Source organism: Ammodytes marinus (genome assembly GCF_949987685.1).
Source record: "Ammodytes marinus genome assembly, chromosome: 2".
Taxonomy (NCBI): domain Eukaryota; kingdom Metazoa; phylum Chordata; class Actinopteri; order Uranoscopiformes; family Ammodytidae; genus Ammodytes; species Ammodytes marinus.
The window spans coordinates 28,404,602-28,425,246 of record NC_137231.1 but is presented as its reverse complement, the minus strand read 5'-3'; the positions used below and the strand labels follow the sequence as shown (position 1 = coordinate 28,425,246).

Here is a 20,645-nt window from a genome sequence, read left to right as displayed (position 1 = left end):
TGTGTCATATTGCACAAGGGACCATAAGAATTTCACATTAGGAGAAAATAAGGCAATGAGAGCCAAAGCAAGTACTTCTGCCACCCTTCTTCGTGCCTAATAGTCCATACTAGGATAGCTTTTAGTATGCCTTTGTGAACCCTGAGAGCCTGGGGTTGAACTGAACAATAGTCCAATTAAACTATGACTTAGAGGAACCTCTGCCAGTCAACAGCCCGCCCCACTTGTTCCCTCACTCATTCCTGGTCTTGTTTCCTCTCACACAAGCTCTCATCATTACACAAACACAAATGAACCAGATGTGCAGCATTGCAAAGCCAAGAGGCCACGGACCCACGGATGATTGCAGGGACAATATCGTCCCAGAAGGCAAATGAGGAAATGGTTGAATTATCAGGCCATGAGGCTATCAAAGAAGCCGCTTCACGCACACGCCCTTCTGGCTCTTCAGAAACAGCAGCCTTCATGACCCACGTCCAGTTATTGTTTCTTGGTGTTATACAGGGGCCATTCAGATGGGGAAAAAACCCTTGTTCATTCTTAACCAGTTCACAGAGAAGGAGCAGGAAATAGCCCGATATTACTATCAGATGAGATGTCAAGGTTCAGGTTATACTGCTCTCACTCAGCCAATAATCACAGGCTTGATTTTATTGCTGATACACTTTGAGATCATTGTAACACCCAGGATAATTAATGGTGGAGTCAGCGATTCTGGATTATGCCTGTTCTAAATCACTTTTTGTCAAATTCAGAGAATATCTCCTCAGGAATCTGCTACCTGTCAGTCCTGTGTGCACTGAAACAACCAATAGTGTTAATACACAGCCTAGGCACGTTGCAAGCTGTGGTGGATCGGTCTGATACACTTTTTACAGAGCAGCCTAGACTCTGTATTAACACCATCTTTTTTTTTTTCAGCGCACAAACGGTAGATATTCAAGAGATACTCAGACTTTGACAATGTGATTTTGACAACAAGCATTCTCCAGTATCACTGACTCCACCCTTAAGCAGCCATGCATCGGTTAGCTTTTAAAAAATATAGCTTGCATCTTATTCTAGAGGAACATTGTGATTCAGGAATATAGTTGTACAGTAGCATCGGAAAATCCAGCGAATTCTTAGGGCCATCATACAGCAAGAACCACTGGATATCCATGTAGTGTAACCTATCTCTCCATGCCTTTCCTTCTATCCTAAACATCACACACGCGCTCCCTCACTCTGATTTGTTGTTCTAAAAAATAGAGAGTTATTAATTTATGACCTTCTAGACAAATATTTGCAATATAAAAATGTATCCGATTAATTATTGATTGGTCACACAGAGGACTATACAGTTTGGTGGACAGTGTGTGATCACGATGCCTGTTCTGTACTTGAGGGATCAGACTGCATAGCCAAAGTGGATGTTGTGATAGTAAAAAAGGAACCGCTGTCCAATCCCCTTCCCCAAAGAGACAGGGTGTGAAAGGTTTCAGAAGTAGTAAAAGATCCCACCAGAAACGTCAAGCCTGGGCCAACAGTGGTTGTCAGCAATGAATGGAAAGCAGCAGAGTAAATACAGAAGAAGAGGCAGCAGGAACATCTAGCTGTTGGACTGACAGTGTCCTTATAAAAACCTGTCTACTCCCGACATCTTGTCTTCAGTGTGTGTCTTTTAAAGGCGGAGTCAGCAATTCTTGAGAATGCTTGTTGTCAAATTCACTTTTTGTCTAAATCAGTGATTATCTCCTCGCGATGCGCTACTGAAACTATCACCCCGTAAAAAGTGAGCCGACCTGCATTGGTTAAATAGACGTAGGGCATGAAGTTCAAATACTATTTGAGGACGCGGCTGTGCGTTCTGGAAACGTGTGATGGCCTTTTTTCATGATTTATGCGACATTGTCTAGACTAACTAATGAATTGAATGAGGGGGTTGCCAGTTGTCGGCTCTGTTTTATTATGTAGTTTCACAAACGATTACAAATCTCTTCAATACTTCCCTGCCTGGGGTTTTAGAGACCCAACACTTGAGCTAGGGATATTGATGCATGTTGGGTCTTTTTACGTAATTGACTGACCATCTACAGCTTTATCTCTTGTATTTGCACACACACCCACTGTAAGCATGGAATTAGCAATCACAGCATTTAGTTTAGAGATTAGTAATTAACCACAGAGTAGTATAATGTCGTCATTTGACTGGGTAAAATCTATTTTCCACAGGGCAGAGTGAGTGTGTGTGTGTGTGTGTGTGTGTGTGTGTGTGTGTGTGTGTGTGTGTGTGTGTGTGTGTGTGTGTGTGTGTGCGCGCGTGTGTGTGTGTGTGTGTGTGTGTGTGTGTGTGTGTGTGTGTGTGTGTGTGTGTGTGTGTGTGTGTGTGTGTGTGTGTGTGTGTGTGTGTGTGTGTGTGTGTGTGTGTGTGTGTGTGTGTGTGTGTGTGTGTGTGTGTGTGTGTGTGTGTGTGTGTTAAAAAAAAAAAAAAAGAGGCTTGGTTGAATCAGTACAGATCTACAAGAGGAAGGGGGAGGTTAAGTTCTGAGCCTGAATTAATTCCCAAACTAATTGCGGGCAGACTTTACTAGGGATAAAACGTTGAAATCCTAAATCCTAAAACCCGTGGGCCCTCTCCCACTCTGTGTAAACCCATGTGATGCTGTACATAATTCATACTGTCAGTGTATATTTGAACGAGAAGAATGAGGAAGAGGCAACACACACAAGGGAAGTGACTCATTGGCCTAGATGCATGTTTCCTTTTTGGGGTTTCCTCTGCATGATTTCCTCCACATTTATTTCTCTTTCATTTTGGCTGAGAAAGGTTGTCTGTCTGTGTGCTAAGGCTTCTCCTGCAGCATTGCATCCATTGACCTGTAATAGCTACATGAGTCAAATTACCAATCACCTTGCAGGCATCTCAAGTCTTACAATGATCAAGTTATTTCCATGGCTGCGTTCCAAATCGCAATACACATTCTTTTTATTTATTTTACATAGCTGATCATCATCAAAAGTATAGTTAGTATGCAGTAGGCATACAATTGGGTCATATCTTTACTTATTTATTTAATCGCTTGTTGATTTCCATTGTTTTCGGTCGGAAATGAATGTGATGTCACTTCCAGTGTGCATCTGATTGTGGGTCAGAATTACCCAAAAAGCTGCTGATTTCTACACTAAAAACCCTGAGCGGATGTAGTGGGGGCATCAGGGGCATCATTCTAAAGCATGCTGCTTTCAACCACATTAATTGGGACATCCTAAATAATTTTCTACTATACTAAAAAGCACGGAAGTATGGGGATTGGAACGCATGGCATGTTGACTTAGTCACACCAGTGGCTCTTCTATCAGACTGATCAAATAAGAACAAGAACTGTGTCATTTTAGCAACTTGTGAGCAAGCCAAAGTTCTGGAACTACTTGCAGACTTCTTTATCCCATCTACAGTAGTATAAAGCTGACAGCTCTGGGACTCCTAGCCATACATGTAAAATAGAACGTGAACCATAACATCCCCCGCCATCTCGTGAGGCCCCGGTTATTGACTGCATAACATCATCATTTTCGCTTCAAGAACAGGGCCTTCAAGAAAGTCATAGAGGACGTCTCGTCTACCCAGCAAAGACATTTAACATTCAACACAGTAATTAATTTGTATTTATTGTTATCAATAAGTTATTGCTTTGGCTTTGAAAGGAGGGCATTTAGTATTGGTCCGAATATGTTTGTTGAAAATAATGAAAGATTCTTCCTCAGGGAAAGGGTTTAAAAAAATCTGCCCATGCCATATGTCCCTGCTATTTAGTATTGTAGAAAAATATTTAGGATGTCCCAATACATGTGGTCAGATGTAGCATTCTGAAAAAGAGAAAATAGTTCTTTGTCTCTTGCACTCTCTCAGATCACAGAATGAAGGGAAACCAAAATTGTTAATCCTATCTGGCAAATGTGGAACTGCAACACATATGCCAAGTATAGTAGTAGCTTGACTCTACCATTCAGGTCACTCCATATAACGGCAGTTAAAGTTGTCAGTTAATTTGAGTCTCTTTTTAATATTTAAAAATGTTAAAAGCTCAGTTGTGGTTGTGGCTGCGTGTCTTACTCACTGTCATAATTCTCTTTTGCATTGCTTTCAGTACAGACGCACACAGAGCAGTGGGCCACTATTAATCTTTCTGCTGCTCTTGATTGTAAAATCCTGTTGGGCTTTAGAGAAGCACTTCACTCCGTGCTCAGCTCTCCCTATATGCGCGCACACACACACACACACACACACACACACACACACACACACACACACACACACACACACACACACACACACACACACACACACACACACACACACACACACACACACACACACACAGCTGAAACTAGATCAGCTGGTGTGTTCTTCCACGTGTAGAAGTCCCTCTGTCTGTGTGTGTCCATGCACCCTGCTGTTGATTAAATGATTGTTTCACTGTACTGATTACATGTATTCCCCATGTATATGTGTGTCTGACTACATGTGCAAATCATTTGTGTTGGCAAATTTTCTCTCATACACTCAAACTCTCTGGTACCCTCATACATTTTGCAAAGCCTTGTGGGAAAGCAAAATTGGGCTACAGCAGCGGGATAACGGTGTAGGCATTTTACCACAGGCCCCTGTTACTGTGGTGTCAGGGACACAGCTAGAGCGACCTCAGCACAGTGCGTAAGACACATGCAAAGAGTTCTTGACTAGATAATATGGAGACTAGAACCTCAGCCATGACACAGCAGGAGTAACTCATACTTGATCTAAATCTATACTGGCTCTCCTGTGCTTTGATGTCAAACAGCCCCAGACTGCTCTCACTGTTAATTTTTCTGATACGTTTATGACAGCATGTATTATGTATGTTTCGGTATGAAACAAAATGTGTTAGTCACGCAAAGCTCCTTTTAACTTATATTGTGTGCACTTGTGCCACGTCAAGGGGAAAAAAATGAAATAAAATTAAAAGTAAAAATATGTAATGTGAGAATAAAGTCATCACTTTACAAGGAAGAAGTCATAATATTACGAGAATAAATTCTTAATTTTAAATAGAGTAAAAAAAAATGCAAGAGCAGTCTAATGGCAGCATGCTTATCACATACTTTGTCTCAGGTGTCTGGCCATGCAACACACAACAGCATGGCCAGCATTTATGATAATGATTTGCCAAAAGATCAAGCATTTCCTTAAGTAGGCACAAGATGCTCCACGTTCCTCATTTTAATGCAGGGGAAAAGACAAAAACAAATTCCCACACAGGCTAAATTAACAACTTTTTTCTCTTAAAATAGGGTTAAGGTTAATTGGCCCATCTACTGAGTTGTATTAGTCAGCTTACACATTGTTTTTTTTCCTTTTATTTTTTTCAGTTTACTTTTTTCTCTGGGTACATGTGTTATTCCCCTGATATCATTGGTTGTGGTGAGAAACTGAGGAGTATATTTGCAGCCACAATGAAAATCAATACAGCTGGGAATTGATAGTGTCATAAACAGGCCCAGGGTTATTGCCTAGTCGATATGGCCATTCTCGCCACCAGAGTCCCAGCTGAGCCAGGCTGCATGTGGCCAATGGCAGTGAGCGTTAAACACATTGATGAAAACACCATCACTTATCGAACACACCAGTCACACCAGTTTAGCATAGGCAGCAGCAGCCCTTTGTGTTCCCCAGGGTCAATAGGAACTTGTCACCCAGAGAGACCTCAGTGCACCTAATTGACATTCAATCTTAATTGTTGTCTGTCATCTTCACTTGCCTTTTTTGTGGGTTAACAGGACTATACATTTTATTTTGCCTGTAGGGTTAGTGGCTTATTGAAATGCGCTGTTGAAATGCTTTTCCATCATAACATAAACTTGAAGGATATCTTTTAATAAATCCCTCAGATTTTGCACTGTGTTAAATCCAAGCTAAAGGTCAGTCCACTGATTGCTCTGTCTTTGTTGTTATTGTGCATCATGAACTATAAACTGACAACAGTGATTTGAACTAGCTTTTTGTGCATTTTCTACTGAAATGGCAATATTTGAACCAGGAACCAGTTTTTAAATTAAATATTTTAATTGAATTCTATGTGAAATAGAACCTCTCTGTCCATATTCTCATATACTCCTTGGTGAAAAATCCCACCAAATTGTCCTTTAATTTGCCTTTCAGCCAACTAATTATGTTGATTAAATTGTTGGAAGACACTGACCGGATTAAAACCACGACCAGTACTGTACAAGTATGTAAATAGAGTATTGAGGCAGTACATTTTTCTACTGATAGTGGACGTCACAAAACTGAGCTGACAGATTCTCTGTTGAACCCAGTGACCAGCATTATGGATTAAATTAGTGTGTGGGCCAGTGCATTACAGATTACACCCTGTTAACCCTCTGATTGGCTGGTGTCTCCAGTCATTGATCCCTGATATGGGCTCATTAGTTTAGGACCATCACCTGAGCATGACCCAGTAAATGTAAAGGTGAAACAAAATGTTTCAAAGACAAAAGGGTTGTGCGGGAAGATGTTCCCACAAAGATTGTTGACCCATCACTTATTAATGATAACAAGAATTATATATTTGAGCTGCAATGGGAAGTTAGGCTGTGTATTACACTGGATTTTTTTTCAGCGCGCAAACAGTATGGACAGGTAGCGACTCTTGTTTGCTTCAGCTTCAGATATAAAACTGTCCATTCCTGCAGAGGCAGCGATAATACTCCAGTAATCACCTCCCACGTTGGCCTTGTTGAATTGGCTCCTCATAATGGCAAAAAAAGTAGAAGATAAACATAGATTAATGTTTGATGATTATCTTGTAGAGGAAAAGCTCTGGACACAAAGGTCATTGTCCGTACATCAATACAGCTGTTGCGTCTGTACTCTCCGTCCTCTGTGTTGTTATGGTGTGTAGATTTGAATGTGTGCCCATTCGGAAGGACTGCTAGCCTAGAGGACGGTACTATGTCATAACAGACATTTATGTGTAATTCATAACATTAATGATGGCTCTCTTTGACATGTCAGCGAATGCCAGCATGCATATTCCAGCAACCAGGAGCTAGTACATCTAAAAGCAGTACAGTCATAATTCATTATTCAGTTATTTATTACATCTGGGCTTTTCCTTTTATGACATAACAACGGGTTGGCTGTGGAAAAACCTTTGGAGGGTGAATGGAACGGGAGTCTTTTGTTCAATACTGACATTAAAGAAACACAACAGAACATACTCTCTACAGACAGGTTTCCTACCTGGTGGTGAGACCAGCCATTATCTCGCAAGCTTCATTCATTTCTCTCCTACAGATCAGTCTGGACTTTCTCTGATCCTGGTGGGGAGGAGCCCTTCCCCATCCTACAGTGCCTGATTGGTTCATGCAGTCATCAATCTAGCCTCCAGTCAGACCGGGCCCTCCCCACTTTCTGTCAGTTAGCTCCTGCTTTGTTCATGTGATCGTTGACGTCAATAGATCAATGAATAAGCTTGTGAGATATGGCTGGTCTCCCGAGGCTAGATTGACTACTACATGAACCAATCAGAAGCTGCCTTTGACTTTACCAGACTAACGTTAGGTCAAATCGCTGGTCCTGATTGGCCCGGTAGTTTTTCTAAAGGACTCCTCCCCACGGGGATTGGAGAAAGTCTAGAATGATCCGCGGGAGGGAAATGGATTTGAAGCTCACGAGTCTCATCATGATGTACTCCCCCCATTCTGTCCCTTTGTCTCTTTCTCAGTCACACCCTCTTCATCTCTTTCTCTCAGTTTTAATTCAAAGATGAACAATTAGCTCATAACACACAGACGCTGTCATACTTGTCCTACAAACTTACATGGGAAAGTGTCCTGTACTGTTCATACTCTTACTGACCCACTGCTGGAAGCCAAAGTTATGCAGGATAGATTTTGATTTAGGTTACGGCGTGTCAACACGGATTACAGTTATGAAATATACGCTCTTATTTTTGATAAATCCAGCTGTCTACACAGGCCATGTAACTGCTTGAGTTTCACAAGTTGTACACACGCTCGTAAATACAAGCCAAAGCATAATTAAATAAGTCTTGTTGTTCCATGCATAACTACAGTGATTGTGTATCAAGCACTTTCAAAATGCAGGTGACCTACTCCCAGTACTGTCTCTAAATGCACCTCGAGGCTGCTGCTCTACTGAAGCTGCTGCTCACATTATCCCTCCTGTGCCCAAACGGTGTTAGTGTTAGCCCTTAGGTCATTCAGGGGTCATGTTTTTTGGTTTTTTTATTGATTTATTTCCAATTCTTCTTGGGACAATGGCCAAGGCTTTGCCACTAAGTTGCACTCAGTCTGTGCAAATCGCCTCATATTTTAATTGAGTGGTTTTTCAGGCCAAATTTGAATTAAGTCCAACACACGTGCTGCTGGTGATTGTTCAGTGAGTCAGTTTAGAGGGGGTGGCGCTGGTGGAGTCGTGCTTTCGGAGTAATGAACTAGTACTACTCTGGGTTTTTAAAAAATAGAGTTCGACCAAAATGATTGCCCAAGAGAAAAGAAAATGACATAACATACTCCATGGCATACATCTTATCCCAAAGATATGTATAATTTAAGCCTTTCTTTTACATCAAACATATATTTATGTGCTTCCTTGATATTTTCCCAAAATGTTCTAGACAAATAAAGAGTGTGACCGAACCTATGATTGATTGTGAAAAAGCTCTAGTGTTTCCTTAAATTTATAAACAGTTTAGGGGAAAAGTAATCATTGTTAAGTTTGTACTGGATTACTGGCTACGGCATGTAAAATGATCCACTCCACTTTGAAAGTGAAATAGCATCTCATTAGTTGTTTTGGTTAAATTGCAGCTTCCATTGCAAAAGGCATTGAGCTCTCCTGCTCTTCAGCTCTCTATCCTGTTGTGAGTGTGTAACCTGTTGATCTCGGTAACACTCAATCCCCGCACGTGGCACCCATGGGCCACTGCCTGCTCCTCCTCCCTCACTTTCTCTGATGTGCAAAATTGTCTGTAAGGGACTGTTGAATAATTGAATAGCCTGGTGACGGCGCGCTGTGACACTGCACTTAGTGTGTTTGCTTGTTCCATTCTCTCTCTGTGTGTGTGTGTGTGTGTGTGTGTGTGTGTGTGTGTGTGTGTGTGTGTGTGTGTGTGTGTGTGTGTGTGTGTGTGTGTGTGTGTGTGTGTGTGTGTGTGTGTGTGTGTGTGTGTGTGTGTGTGTGTGTGTGTGTGTGTGTGTGTGTGTGTGTGTGTGTGTGTGTGTGTGTGTGTGTGTGTGTGTGTGTGTGTGACGGTTTGGGGTTGGAAAAAGCCAAACAGTTGACCATACACACTTTTGACCAGGTTGAAAAAAACTGAAAAGGAGCGAGCACTGATAGTTGCCAGAGAAGATGAATAGCTTTAATAGAGAACTCCAGCTTCACTCCGAAGGGACACACTCACACACACTCTGGATCCATGGGATTGCTCCAAAAAAAGCTTTCACACTGAATGATGGATGGTCTTTGTGGGGCAGAATGTGTGTGGCTGAAACTGTGTGTGTGTGTGTATGAGCTTGCATAGCATATGTCTTATGTTAGATTATCTGGGAGATTTGGATTTTACTGGCATTAGTAATACTAATGGCTTTCTTTACTCACCAATGTTGATCTTTGGGTCATTGAGATAAATTTGGGTTTTACCCATTGCAATCCATCTAAAAGATTGACTTTTCATCGTGAGTGGGATTATGTTTTTTTACAGGGTGTATGGATAAAATCACAAAACTGCTCCATATTATATTGATATTGACCTGAAGAAGCTTGAGGGCGAAAGAGGAGCTGCACTCCTGATATAGTGTGAATGATTTGCCTTGACACTATTGAGCGCTTGTTTACTTTATTGACATACAAGTAGAGCATTAGAGTTGTTGCACCTTGTTACCACACATTGACCAACAGCTTCCTGCTTTGAAATACCCAAATAGCTGGGGAAATGTAGGCGACGGGCATACCGCCAAGTTCACAGCGCTGGACCATCAGCCCCAGACTGTATATGAGAAAAAGGATAACTCCAAGGGCCAATACACTTTGGAAACACAATGGTGACCTCTTTATACAGTGTATGGTGGGGGTGACACAAAGCAGGTTGAATAGTTCAGTAGAGTCAATCTCCTGTTAAATACCAGTTGTTTGACTTGTTTAAGGGCAGCGGCTTTTGGAAAGGATAAGCGCATTGCCCAAAACTCTTGTCCAAAGAGACTGATTGTTTACTGTCCCGCTCATTGTTAAAGTGAATGATTGAAAGGCTCAGGAGCTTATCTCTGGTGAGCGATGTATCCCCAGATGGAAATAAAAGGTCTCTCAAAGGTCATGGGCTAGTTCAAGTTCAACTTTTCAACATGCACTGTACAAGTAGACGACTGTTAAAATGTTTTGGTTGTTTACTGTTAAGCAGCAAGATCATATCGCTTCAAATAAATGACAGGTTTCTGAGTTTGTCCATGGTTTTAAGTCAGTGTGTAGGACCTACACCGTGGGTCACTAATTTGTCGCTTTTTTCGTCAATCCACCAACACACACGTTTGTGTTAGGTATTAGCCTTAAAGTTAATCTGAGATGGTAAGAGTAGTTTATGTGTGTTTGTATGCATGTGTCTCAATAGTGTCACTAAGCTCCTGAGATGAGAAGTCTCTAAATCCTGCTTTAGAGCGTTGTGTGTGATTGTCTGTGTGTGTGTGTGTGTGTGTGTGTGTGTGTGTGTGCTCGTGCGCGTGTGTTTGTATTCTCGACTTTGTGAAAATGAGTCACTGCTATAAAAATCCACACCATGCCGCCCTGGCAGGATAATCAGGACATAATGTTTAGTTTCCCTATATCTCGGTGGATTAGTTTATTTTCATCCGGGGAAATGTGGAAATGGTCTCTCATTCGGTTGTCTCTGCTTTATGTCAAGCAGTATTTCACTATGGGACGTGTGATTCAAAGCACCTGTACCTCCAGCATGACTCATCGAAAGCACAACTCAGTCATCAATAGACAATGGCACTCATGTGTAAAATGTGTGAATATTGAGTCTCATTATCATTGATTAAATTCTGGCAAATCAGGGCTCAATGTTATAATAAATACAATGTATTATATAACTGGTTGTGAATGTGTGCATTAGTGTGCATCTAAGAGCTAGTTGGTTCAACATTGTTAAGCCAAGTGCTGATGGCTATAGTGAGAAATATTTGTGAAAGAATGTAATGTTTTGTGACTTGCTCAGTGGTGCTTTGTGGAATGATTCCCTCTACACAGAATTCCCAAGGTAATCATCAAGGAAGTGATGTCATCGTGGATGACAACATTTCATAAACTCCTGGAAGTCTAAATGTGAAAGACTAAAACAGAAAGAGGCCTGGACTTGGCCTAAGTCCCTGTGTGATACCCGATATGGCATCCAGCTTGATGAATTGTTTGGCCAATCCCTCTGAAAGCTGTCCCAGTGGATTGTTTTGCCCGAGAACAGAAATACAATAGGCCTACAAGGTTGTCGAAAAACAGTTTGCTTCGCCAAGTTCTGCCTCTTGAAATTGACGGCTTGTGACTCAGGCTTTATGATTCATATATGACAGCGTATGTCAGGAAACAGGGAACGTAAAGTAGGAGTTTGAAATCAAATCAATCATTTTATCATTAACCAATGCACCAACGAACTTGGTCAGAAAGCCTCTGGTACTGTATTATGTTTGTCTTTCTTTATTTGTTAGAAACTGGCATTGACCGACCTTAACCCCACAGTAGGAATTTGCTATTGAGAAAAGAATAGACTCACGTTCTAAACTTAGGATAACAACAAATGATTACTTGAGAATTGAAGTAATCATGCGTTGCAGTACTGAAAGTAGCATATGTTAAGATTGTATCTGTACATTATGATACATCTAAAGGCCTCTTGAAAATGAACACATGAACACAATCACCCTTAACATATTTTTCATGTTCTCTCTAAGTCCATCTTTACCTCTCTCTTGTCGGTTAGACACAAATGCCAAGCTGGTCGGAGAGGTGCAGAAGTGCAGCCACAACTTCCCCCAGAGGCTCATGCGCAAGCGTCAGTTTGTGTTATAAATCATTCAGGGACACTCAGAAGGGGCACAATACATTTTTATCCCTCCTCTCATCCCTCCATCCTCTCTCCTTCTTTTATTATTAAATGCGGTTCTTCTGAGTATCCAATCTGCCGCTCCGCCAAGATCAAAAAGAGAGAGGTGGAGGTTAGGCGAGTGAAACCAAAAATACAAGCGGGCAGGGTGAGGAATTGGTACAAAGGAGCCACTCCAATTTGTTTCAACACAATAATTAAAGCTTTAGTGCGTAGCTTTTTCATACAAGTGAATGTTGACGCGATTGTCGAGAAAATAACCGAGAAGTGCCCAAGTAATGTATCAGTTGTTGATTCTACTGCTAATAAATAACCTGGAAGTACAGCAGAAGGTATACACTCCAAGCGTGATCACCCAAGGCTTACCTCGTGTAGATATTTTGACAGTGTTGTTGTAATGAAATAAAATTCCTTATGGGAGCAACAGAAGTTACGCACTATTAGCTTTAAGTGTCTCAATGCAAAGGTCAGTGTAATTTACAGTGTACTGAATAATGGATGTACTCTACTTCCTTATTGTCAGCCTCAATGTGGACAACAGTTGGTTGCTTATTGTGCGCTAGTCTTGTCAATGACATGAATGTGTATGTTTATCAGGTCACGTTGTGTTCTCTGGTTATGCGGATTCTGCTCCACCTGCTTGTCAAAACAAAACGGTGGCTGACAGCGTTTTGCTGTCAAGACAACTCGCTCAGATTTGAAGTATGTGTGTATAGAAATACTGTGTGTGTGTGTGTGTGGGAGAGAAAGCGAAGTATGGAGTTTGTGCTTGCTTGTGGGTGTCTATAGCACTGTGTTGATAGTGTCCTTGAACTTGTGTATTTGAAAAGGGAAAGAAAGAGGATGTGTTCAGCTGCAAACAGGAGGCACTTCTCTGGTATAAAATGGCAAGTCTGTTAGTTTATGAGAAACGGTCTGCCCAATGCATTTAGGGATAGACATTGGACTCCCTGTTGCCCTGAGTATGGAGAAACAGGTGTGGAAAATCAGTTAACAGGAAGACTGGTCCTGGATCTCACTATTTACTAAATAAATAAATAATTATCTTATACTGATGATACTATTAGTGGCAATACATCTAAGAATTGAGACCACATATCCTCTGAACATTCTGAGTTTATATAATCATCTTTCCTGAAGCTGATGAAAAAAGGACATTAGGACATTTGAAAGATTTGTAGGTTTGTAGGAATAAAACATTGCCTTCTTCTTGCTCCCCTCATGTTTTATGAGCTCCAAAGCGGCAACCTTTTGTGCTATAAAGCAAACATGCAATAATAAATTGCTGTGGAGATGCCCGTAGGCTGCTAGTCCTGTCACTCATGGTCATGTGTTTGGTAAAAAGCAAAAATATACAATACAAAAAAAGACAAGGGAAGTCAAACTTATTTATATTTCTGCTTGCAGAAGTAGCAATGTGTATCAGCCATTTGTCAGAGTCAAAAGAACACCACTTTTAAAAATAGAGGGTGTGTTATAATCGTCTTTATATTTTTGTTTCTTCCTCCTTTCCTACCTCAGGAGCAGCGTCATTCCAGTCATGAGGAAAGTCGGCAAGAAGTCACTCTGGACTTAAACTAAGGAAAGAGAGAGAGAGGGGGGGAGACGGAGGCCAGTCTGACACACCACATTCACACATTTCCTTAAGGTAGGTTAACAAAGCAAACGTCAGATGCACACACAGGATGCTCTCTCTTGTTAAGCAGATTGTTGCAAGAATCAAACAGACCAACTCACACTTTGTCTGATTGAGGTCACCATGCCTTCATTCTTCGTTTTCATTCTTAGCTGTTTGTGTGTGTGTGTGTGTGTGTGTCTGTGTGTCTGTGTGTGTGTGTGTGTGTGTGTCTGTGTGAAAATCCCCTTCATGTAGCAGTTGGAGCAGCCAGCACAGGGTTTTGTTTGCCTCATAATGAAAGCTTGCTGCCCTGCTGGCTGTCTCTACAATACACAACAGCCGACCAAACCTCTGTCACACTGAATTAACGCTGAATCTGAACTTTCTGTGGCCGATATGGTGGCTTTCCCAAGTTGTCTGAGTGCGTATATGTGAATTCCTGGGTGTGGGGACTGCTGCAGCATACTGTAACTGACTCTTGAGGTTGCTTGTTGGCAGCATGCAAAAAAAGGGAATTTCTTGGATACTTTTAAACTAGAGGCCTGGTTGCCCAAACTAGTTATTTTGGTAAATGGTCATTTATTTAGAGAGGTTTAAGTACAGACCATTGTCAGTGTGTTTTGTTTTGTATGATTACTAAAACTGAAATGTTACAGTTTTAATCTGGTAAGAAAATGGTAGGTAGCTTCAAAATAAAGATGTTTTTTTGAAAAGCACTGTTTCTAAGATGATTGTCTGTGCTTTGTTTTTCTTCTAATGTTCATTGGAGGTTGTGTTGCTCAGGCGTACTCAAGCTGTAGGGATTGACTGTTTGTCTGTGGTTTTGTCTTTTGTGAATTGGGCCATGACGTAAATCCTTCTGTCAGCTTGTTATCATAGCACATGGAGCCAACACTAACCAGTGGATTCAGTTTGAATGTAGGATCTTTGTATGATGGTTTTTATTTGACAATAATATTAATAGCAGTGCAATACTCAGCTGCTCAGATATATGGGAGGTTTTGCTGTGTGTCTCATAAATATGACTTAGCAAGACATAATAAGTGGGAGTGGTATAGAAACATCATATGACTGAGGCGTTTTAGAGCCCTTTGTGGAGAATTGACCTGGCTGTGAATTAAGCTATTTTGCTATTAAGTTTGTTAGTGAGTGTCTGTGTATGCATGGACACCTATATACTACTATTTCTACTATTTCACATGAAATAAGGTAGAACTCTATAGATTTTTAATAAAGATTTGAAATGGATTTGGAATTGGATTTTGAGTTATCTGTCAATTTTTTTGTGATTAAGTAGATTCATTTTCAGATACGCTTTCCATGCTTGCCTGTGCGTATTTACCATAGAATGGAAACACATATTATTATTATATTATAGTATTGACTAACATAATTTATATTGATGAGAAACTCCACTAACACATTTGGCCTGTTTTTAAATGTGCTCGTCATCACCATGCAACGTGGCACTCTGCCTGTAGATATCATTCATAATGAGGTTAATGACATGCAGAAGGCATGCATGCACAGACACACGCATGGAGACGTCACACACACGCATGCAGTATTCTCCACGGACCCTGCACTCTGCAAAGAGATAGAGCCTCAGATCTTAGCAGTCTTTAAGATTTTATTAGATGGGATTATGGAAGCGCAGTGATAATAATTGTTTTTCTTTAAGAGTGTATGTGCTTTATGATCCAGGCTTCCTTGCTCACTAACATTCTCGCACACACACACACACACACACACACCTTCATACCACACCACTCCAAAGCACTAAGCTTGTTCTCTATAATGGGAGTTAAGGGAACGGAAACATTACGTCATTCTTACTTATACAAACTGCCCTCGCACTTTGTCTCAGTGCACAATTTAGCAGATTTACCAGCTCTTTTTTTCCGTTTCTGATTAGAGCTGCCGATATTAATCCCAGTAAGAATTCCCACAGTCTGCCTAATACCTGTTCCTGCCTAAGCCGGTAGGGGGGCTGTAAGCCGCTAAACCCCCTGGCTACACACACACACACACACACACACACACACACACACACACATGGACACTTGCATTGTGGCGCAGATATATTTTCTCGTACGATTTGAAACGAATATCAGACACACGCAAGCACACACTTTCATAATGACATACTTAATATGCACACACTCAGAATCATGCACTTCATTTGCACTCTCATAAGAGTTAAAAAAGAACACAGACAAACCCAGGAGACGCAGAACGAGTGATAACAAACTCAGATTTTCTTTCTCTTCAGAGATTTTCTTTTGAAAGAAACTGATAAAAGAGAATGGTTGACAAATAGAAATTAAAGTGTTAAAGAGAAAGCATTGACTCGGGACAGCTCTTTAATTTTTAAGTTTTTTGCATCTTGCAAAGACGGCTGTAACTGGAGTCAGTTCAAAATGTTGTGGACCGTTTTATTTTTTATGCCCAAAGCTGGATGTGTTTCAGCCCACTATCTATCAGACTGTAGCTCTGTCTGAAAGCAATCCCGTTTTTAATATTAAATTAGTACATATACTATTTAAATCAATACTACTGATTGAAGTTATATTTCTTGGCAATTTTCTTATGGTTTGTATTCTTGTATGTCATTGGCCGAGAGTCGACAATGTGATATCCACAAGCCTGGTGGACTTTGTCCTGCAACAACATGCTGTAAACATCAATTAGTCATAACACCGCCAACAGGGGCCCTGAGGGTGGGTGTGTACAGTATTTGTTTGTTTGTGTGTTTCTGCTTGTGTGTTTTCCTGTGTATACATGTTATTCATTTGGCCCGGATTCGATACATTTATGCATGTAGTGGAAAAGTCCCGGAATATGTTCTTGTCTATTTGATGGCGTTTACGGACCTGAAAAGTAATTGTACTGGCCAATGTCAAATATTGAATATCAGCCAGTCACTTGTGTTTCTTTTAACTCTTAAATGCTGCCAGGGGAAAATGCAGGGGTAAAAATCTAATTCATTATGTTTTAAAACTTCTCCGGACAAAAATGTCAAAACTCTGAGATATAGTTATTAAGTCTTTCAGTGCAAAATCAGTTTTATCATTATTGAAAAAACCGAGACCAGATTAACACAAAGCATATAATCTCTTTTACATGTAATTTGTACATTGTATAAATATATTGCACCATTACCCACCCCCACATTAACCCCCACACACAGTGTCTCATTTACTCGCGGAGACAGCAGTGCGTGCATGCAAGGCAATACACACTAATGCATACCTGAGTAGGCCTACAGTGCAACAATGCAGTGGTTTAGTTGTAGACATGTAATTCTCTCTCACACACACACCAAGCATTTAATCTGTCTAAGCCATTTGCCTAATCAACTCTCTATCAGCACAATACCACACACACGCACACGCACACACAGAGCAAATTGTCCAAACACCGTGCTTTGCCAGACAGCTTTACCAGGCCCCCTGTGTTACAACCTGTTGTTGCCACCTTGCATCACTTCACTCATCTAAGAGGAGAGGATGAAGAGTGTGAGAGGGAGGTGTGCAGAGACTAGAGTCATTATATGTCTTTGGTCTTCATTTTCTCCATTTTCATTCGTCTTTTGCTCCGACTCCTTCCTGAATTGTGGTTTAGATCTCATTTTAAAGCACCTTCACGGGGGGTAAAACTGCTCACTAAGTTAGTCAGTCTCTCTCTCTCTCTCTCTCTCTCTCTCTTACTTTCTTTCTATCTCTCTTCTTCGTAGTCCATCATTTGACCCCAATTTTGGTTTTCCTCTATAATTTTTATTCTTTTCTTTCTTGTCTAATTTTCTATTGGCGCGCACGCTTGTGCTGTGGTTGTGTTTTTGATGGAGATTGTGTCAGGATTTATTTCGGTAGATAACTAGAGAGCTAAAGCAGGAGAGACGGGCAGTGCTGATGCAACCAGGAGACACACTGACACACACATAATAACACAGGTACACTAACACGCATGAACACACACACACACACACACACACACACACACACACACACACACACACACACACACACACACACACACACACACACACGGGGTAACCAAGTGTTTTTAATTTAACTTCTAGTAACCATACTGTATAGAAGAAGCTGAAACCTACAGGTTGTATGTAGTTCCATTACCATACTCTGCTGCTCATTCATCACAGATGTGGAGGTCTCAGCTGAGGGCTTAATGCTTCTCAGAGTGACCGAGAGATGCCTTAAGGCAAAAAACTTGTAAGCATGTTTACATTATGTGATCTATAACCTTACGTAAGCAGCTAAACTGAAACCCTCATGCCTGTTGTTGATTCTGGCATATTCTTAGAGAGAAGTCGAAGCTTAATTCCATGAAATTAACTTTGGTCAGACTACAGTAGAACTGGCTGCAATTCCAATGCTGAAGTTTTCCTGTGACAGCAGCTCTGCAGGTTGGCAAGGTTCTAAACTTCTGTAGGGATATGGTAAGAAATAAATATCTAAATTAAAAGTCACAGCCTGAATGCTCAGCATTCTCTCACAATTTTTGGAATTGGAATCTTTAGTTATCAAAGTTATAAGCTAAATGACAACACATAACCTTCCCTTTTAAATGTACACAGTAAAAATAGCTTCAAGCTGCCTTCAGCCATTGTTAACAGTGACAGTATGATGATGCCGAGTCTTGAAGCCATAATTGAGACCTTGGGTGTTTTCCCTTGTACCTTACAACCTCTTGGTAAAGTTTGTTGTTGTCCCTTCAGTGTTGTCATTGAGATATGACCTAAACATACAGACTAGAATGTTTTTTTTTGTACCAGACCTTAAATAGGTTTAATAATCCTGTGAAAATGGCATATTTAACATGGGAGTCAACGAGAAATTGCTCTGTTTTGAAACCTGCCCCTAGTGGCCACCTGGTGCAACTGCAATTGTTGTCACTTCCGCATTGGATGCTTGTAGAACTCGCTGTGGTTGGGGCTTGATATTCCAAATAATGCTTAATCATGTGTACAGCAAAACTTAACTTTAGCATTCAGATTGGGAAAAATAAGCTATTTAATTAAGATATCCCTATCAATGTAATTTTTTTAAAGTTCCTTAATACAATAATGTGTACAGCCTTTGAATCGCTCCAAATCTTCAAGGCTGCCATCTTAAGGCATGGGGTGCCCATGGAACAGAGGGCACAGAACTTTGCCTCGGAGACTGATATTTCTGCAGTGGGTGTGTGATGGCTTAGATCCCTTTTAGAGCAAGGGATTAGGATGATGCTGATACTTAGCGTCTTGGCCTGGGTGCCTGGGTGCCTGTGTGTCTTGCTGCCTCTGCCTGTATGTCAGCTTGCTCTGTGTGGGTGCAGGCCTTTAGAGCCAGATTCTGCTTGCTGCATATGGCCGTTGTGCACAGACATTTCATGGTAGACAGAGAGAGAGAGAGAGAGAGAGAGAGAAACAGGAATGAGAGACATAGTATGCGACTGTGTGTTTGCGACCCATGTGCAGTGAAGCTAACTGGAGCAGGGTGTCCGGGATTCGTGTACGCTTGGCGGCCTGGCTGCAGCCTTTTGATGCAAAACATTCAGCCTGAGTGTGTGTTTCTGCACGCACACAGACAACTGTTACACTGTGGGCATAGTGCACCAGTGACTCAGCTTCAGCTGTCGAGTGTGAGTGCGTGTGTGTGTGTGTGTGTGTGTGTGCGCGCGCGCGTGTGTGTGTGTGTGCGCGTGTGTGCGCATGTTTACGTGAGCAATTGTGACTGTGACTTTGATGAGCAGCCGGACTAGACAGCTAGCCGTCATCATGTGACTGTTTTTTTTTCCTACTTTATCACCCATCAGCTGGCCATGAGACACACAAATACAGACACGCAAACACAGAAAGGTGTAGACACTGAGTGCGCAAGTTACCACACATGGAGTATTTTTGGAAGGGAGTGGGAAGTCACATTAGACAAAATGATGTCAGGATTTATCAGCCTAAGTTGTTTGTGTGTCAGTGTAATGCTTTAGCATGCATATTATTAGTGTTACTACCTAGCGACGACAAGTAATTATAATATTAATAATCCTACACAATGTTCATAAAAGTTATAAACTTTTTATGCATGAAATACAACAAACTGGGTCAGGATTTTTTCCTCTTAATGCATGAAAAATAAATGAATTTCTTTTTCTTTTAACGCACATTTTACAAGAAGTTTTTCAAATGCAGTGATATATGTTTAACAAACCGATTAACAAATGACACATTATGTCAAATATAAAATTCAATAGGCATTATGATAATAATATGAATCCCCTGTAATGGATGATGTACAACCATTCCATCAAACCCATGCATATGTAAGAAAACAGCTTTCAAATAGCTGTCCACTGTAGTCAAAAGGTTAATAAACTCCTTCTTTGGTCAGTTCAAGACTTTCTTTTCACAAGAATTGTTGTGTTTACATTTTCAAGCAGCAGCTTAGTGTCACATTGAAGGGGATCGGCATAATTAGCCTTGAGGAAACATATTCTAAAAGCTAGACAGCTCGGTGCTCAGCAATGAAAATGTAATAAGCTCATCTTGTTGTCTTCTTCCCTCTTGTGTTTCTCCCAGGTCTAGCTGGCCAATGCCGGGCCCGTTGTGGACGTCTGGTGGCTGGAGCAGCAGCAGTGCGTATGTGAGCCTGGTCCTCACCGCCTAGCCCATGTCCAGCCCATAATGCCGTCGTCCACACGGAAAGGGGTGCCGAAGGACCCCGAGCTGGCCGACCTCTTCTTCAAAGATGACCCCGAAGATGTCTTCTGTGACCTGCACGAGATCGGGCATGGCAGCTTCGGAGCTGTCTACTTTGTAAGTGCCAATTCATGAATTTGTGTACTGTAAGATTTTGTTTCTCAAGAATGTGCCTTTGTACACCCCGTAACGG

The 20,645-nt window shown here is 41.2% G+C and overlaps 1 protein-coding gene across 3 annotated transcripts in view; it reads left to right on the top strand.

Moving 5' to 3' along the window:
- Nucleotides 1-20,645, top strand: part of taok3a (TAO kinase 3a) — a 62,517-nt gene that overhangs the window by 7,354 nt on the left and 34,518 nt on the right. For 2 of the 3 annotated variants that reach the window (XM_080043522.1, XM_080043523.1), the window contains exons 2-3: nt 13,659-13,785; nt 20,333-20,569. In XM_080043522.1, coding sequence (XP_079899648.1) covers nt 20,438-20,569 — 132 coding nt within the window. In that variant the 5' untranslated portion in view covers nt 13,659-13,785; nt 20,333-20,437. The remainder of the gene's footprint in view (nt 1-13,658; nt 13,786-20,332; nt 20,570-20,645) is intronic. The other variant, XM_080043524.1, reaches the window with a different exon arrangement.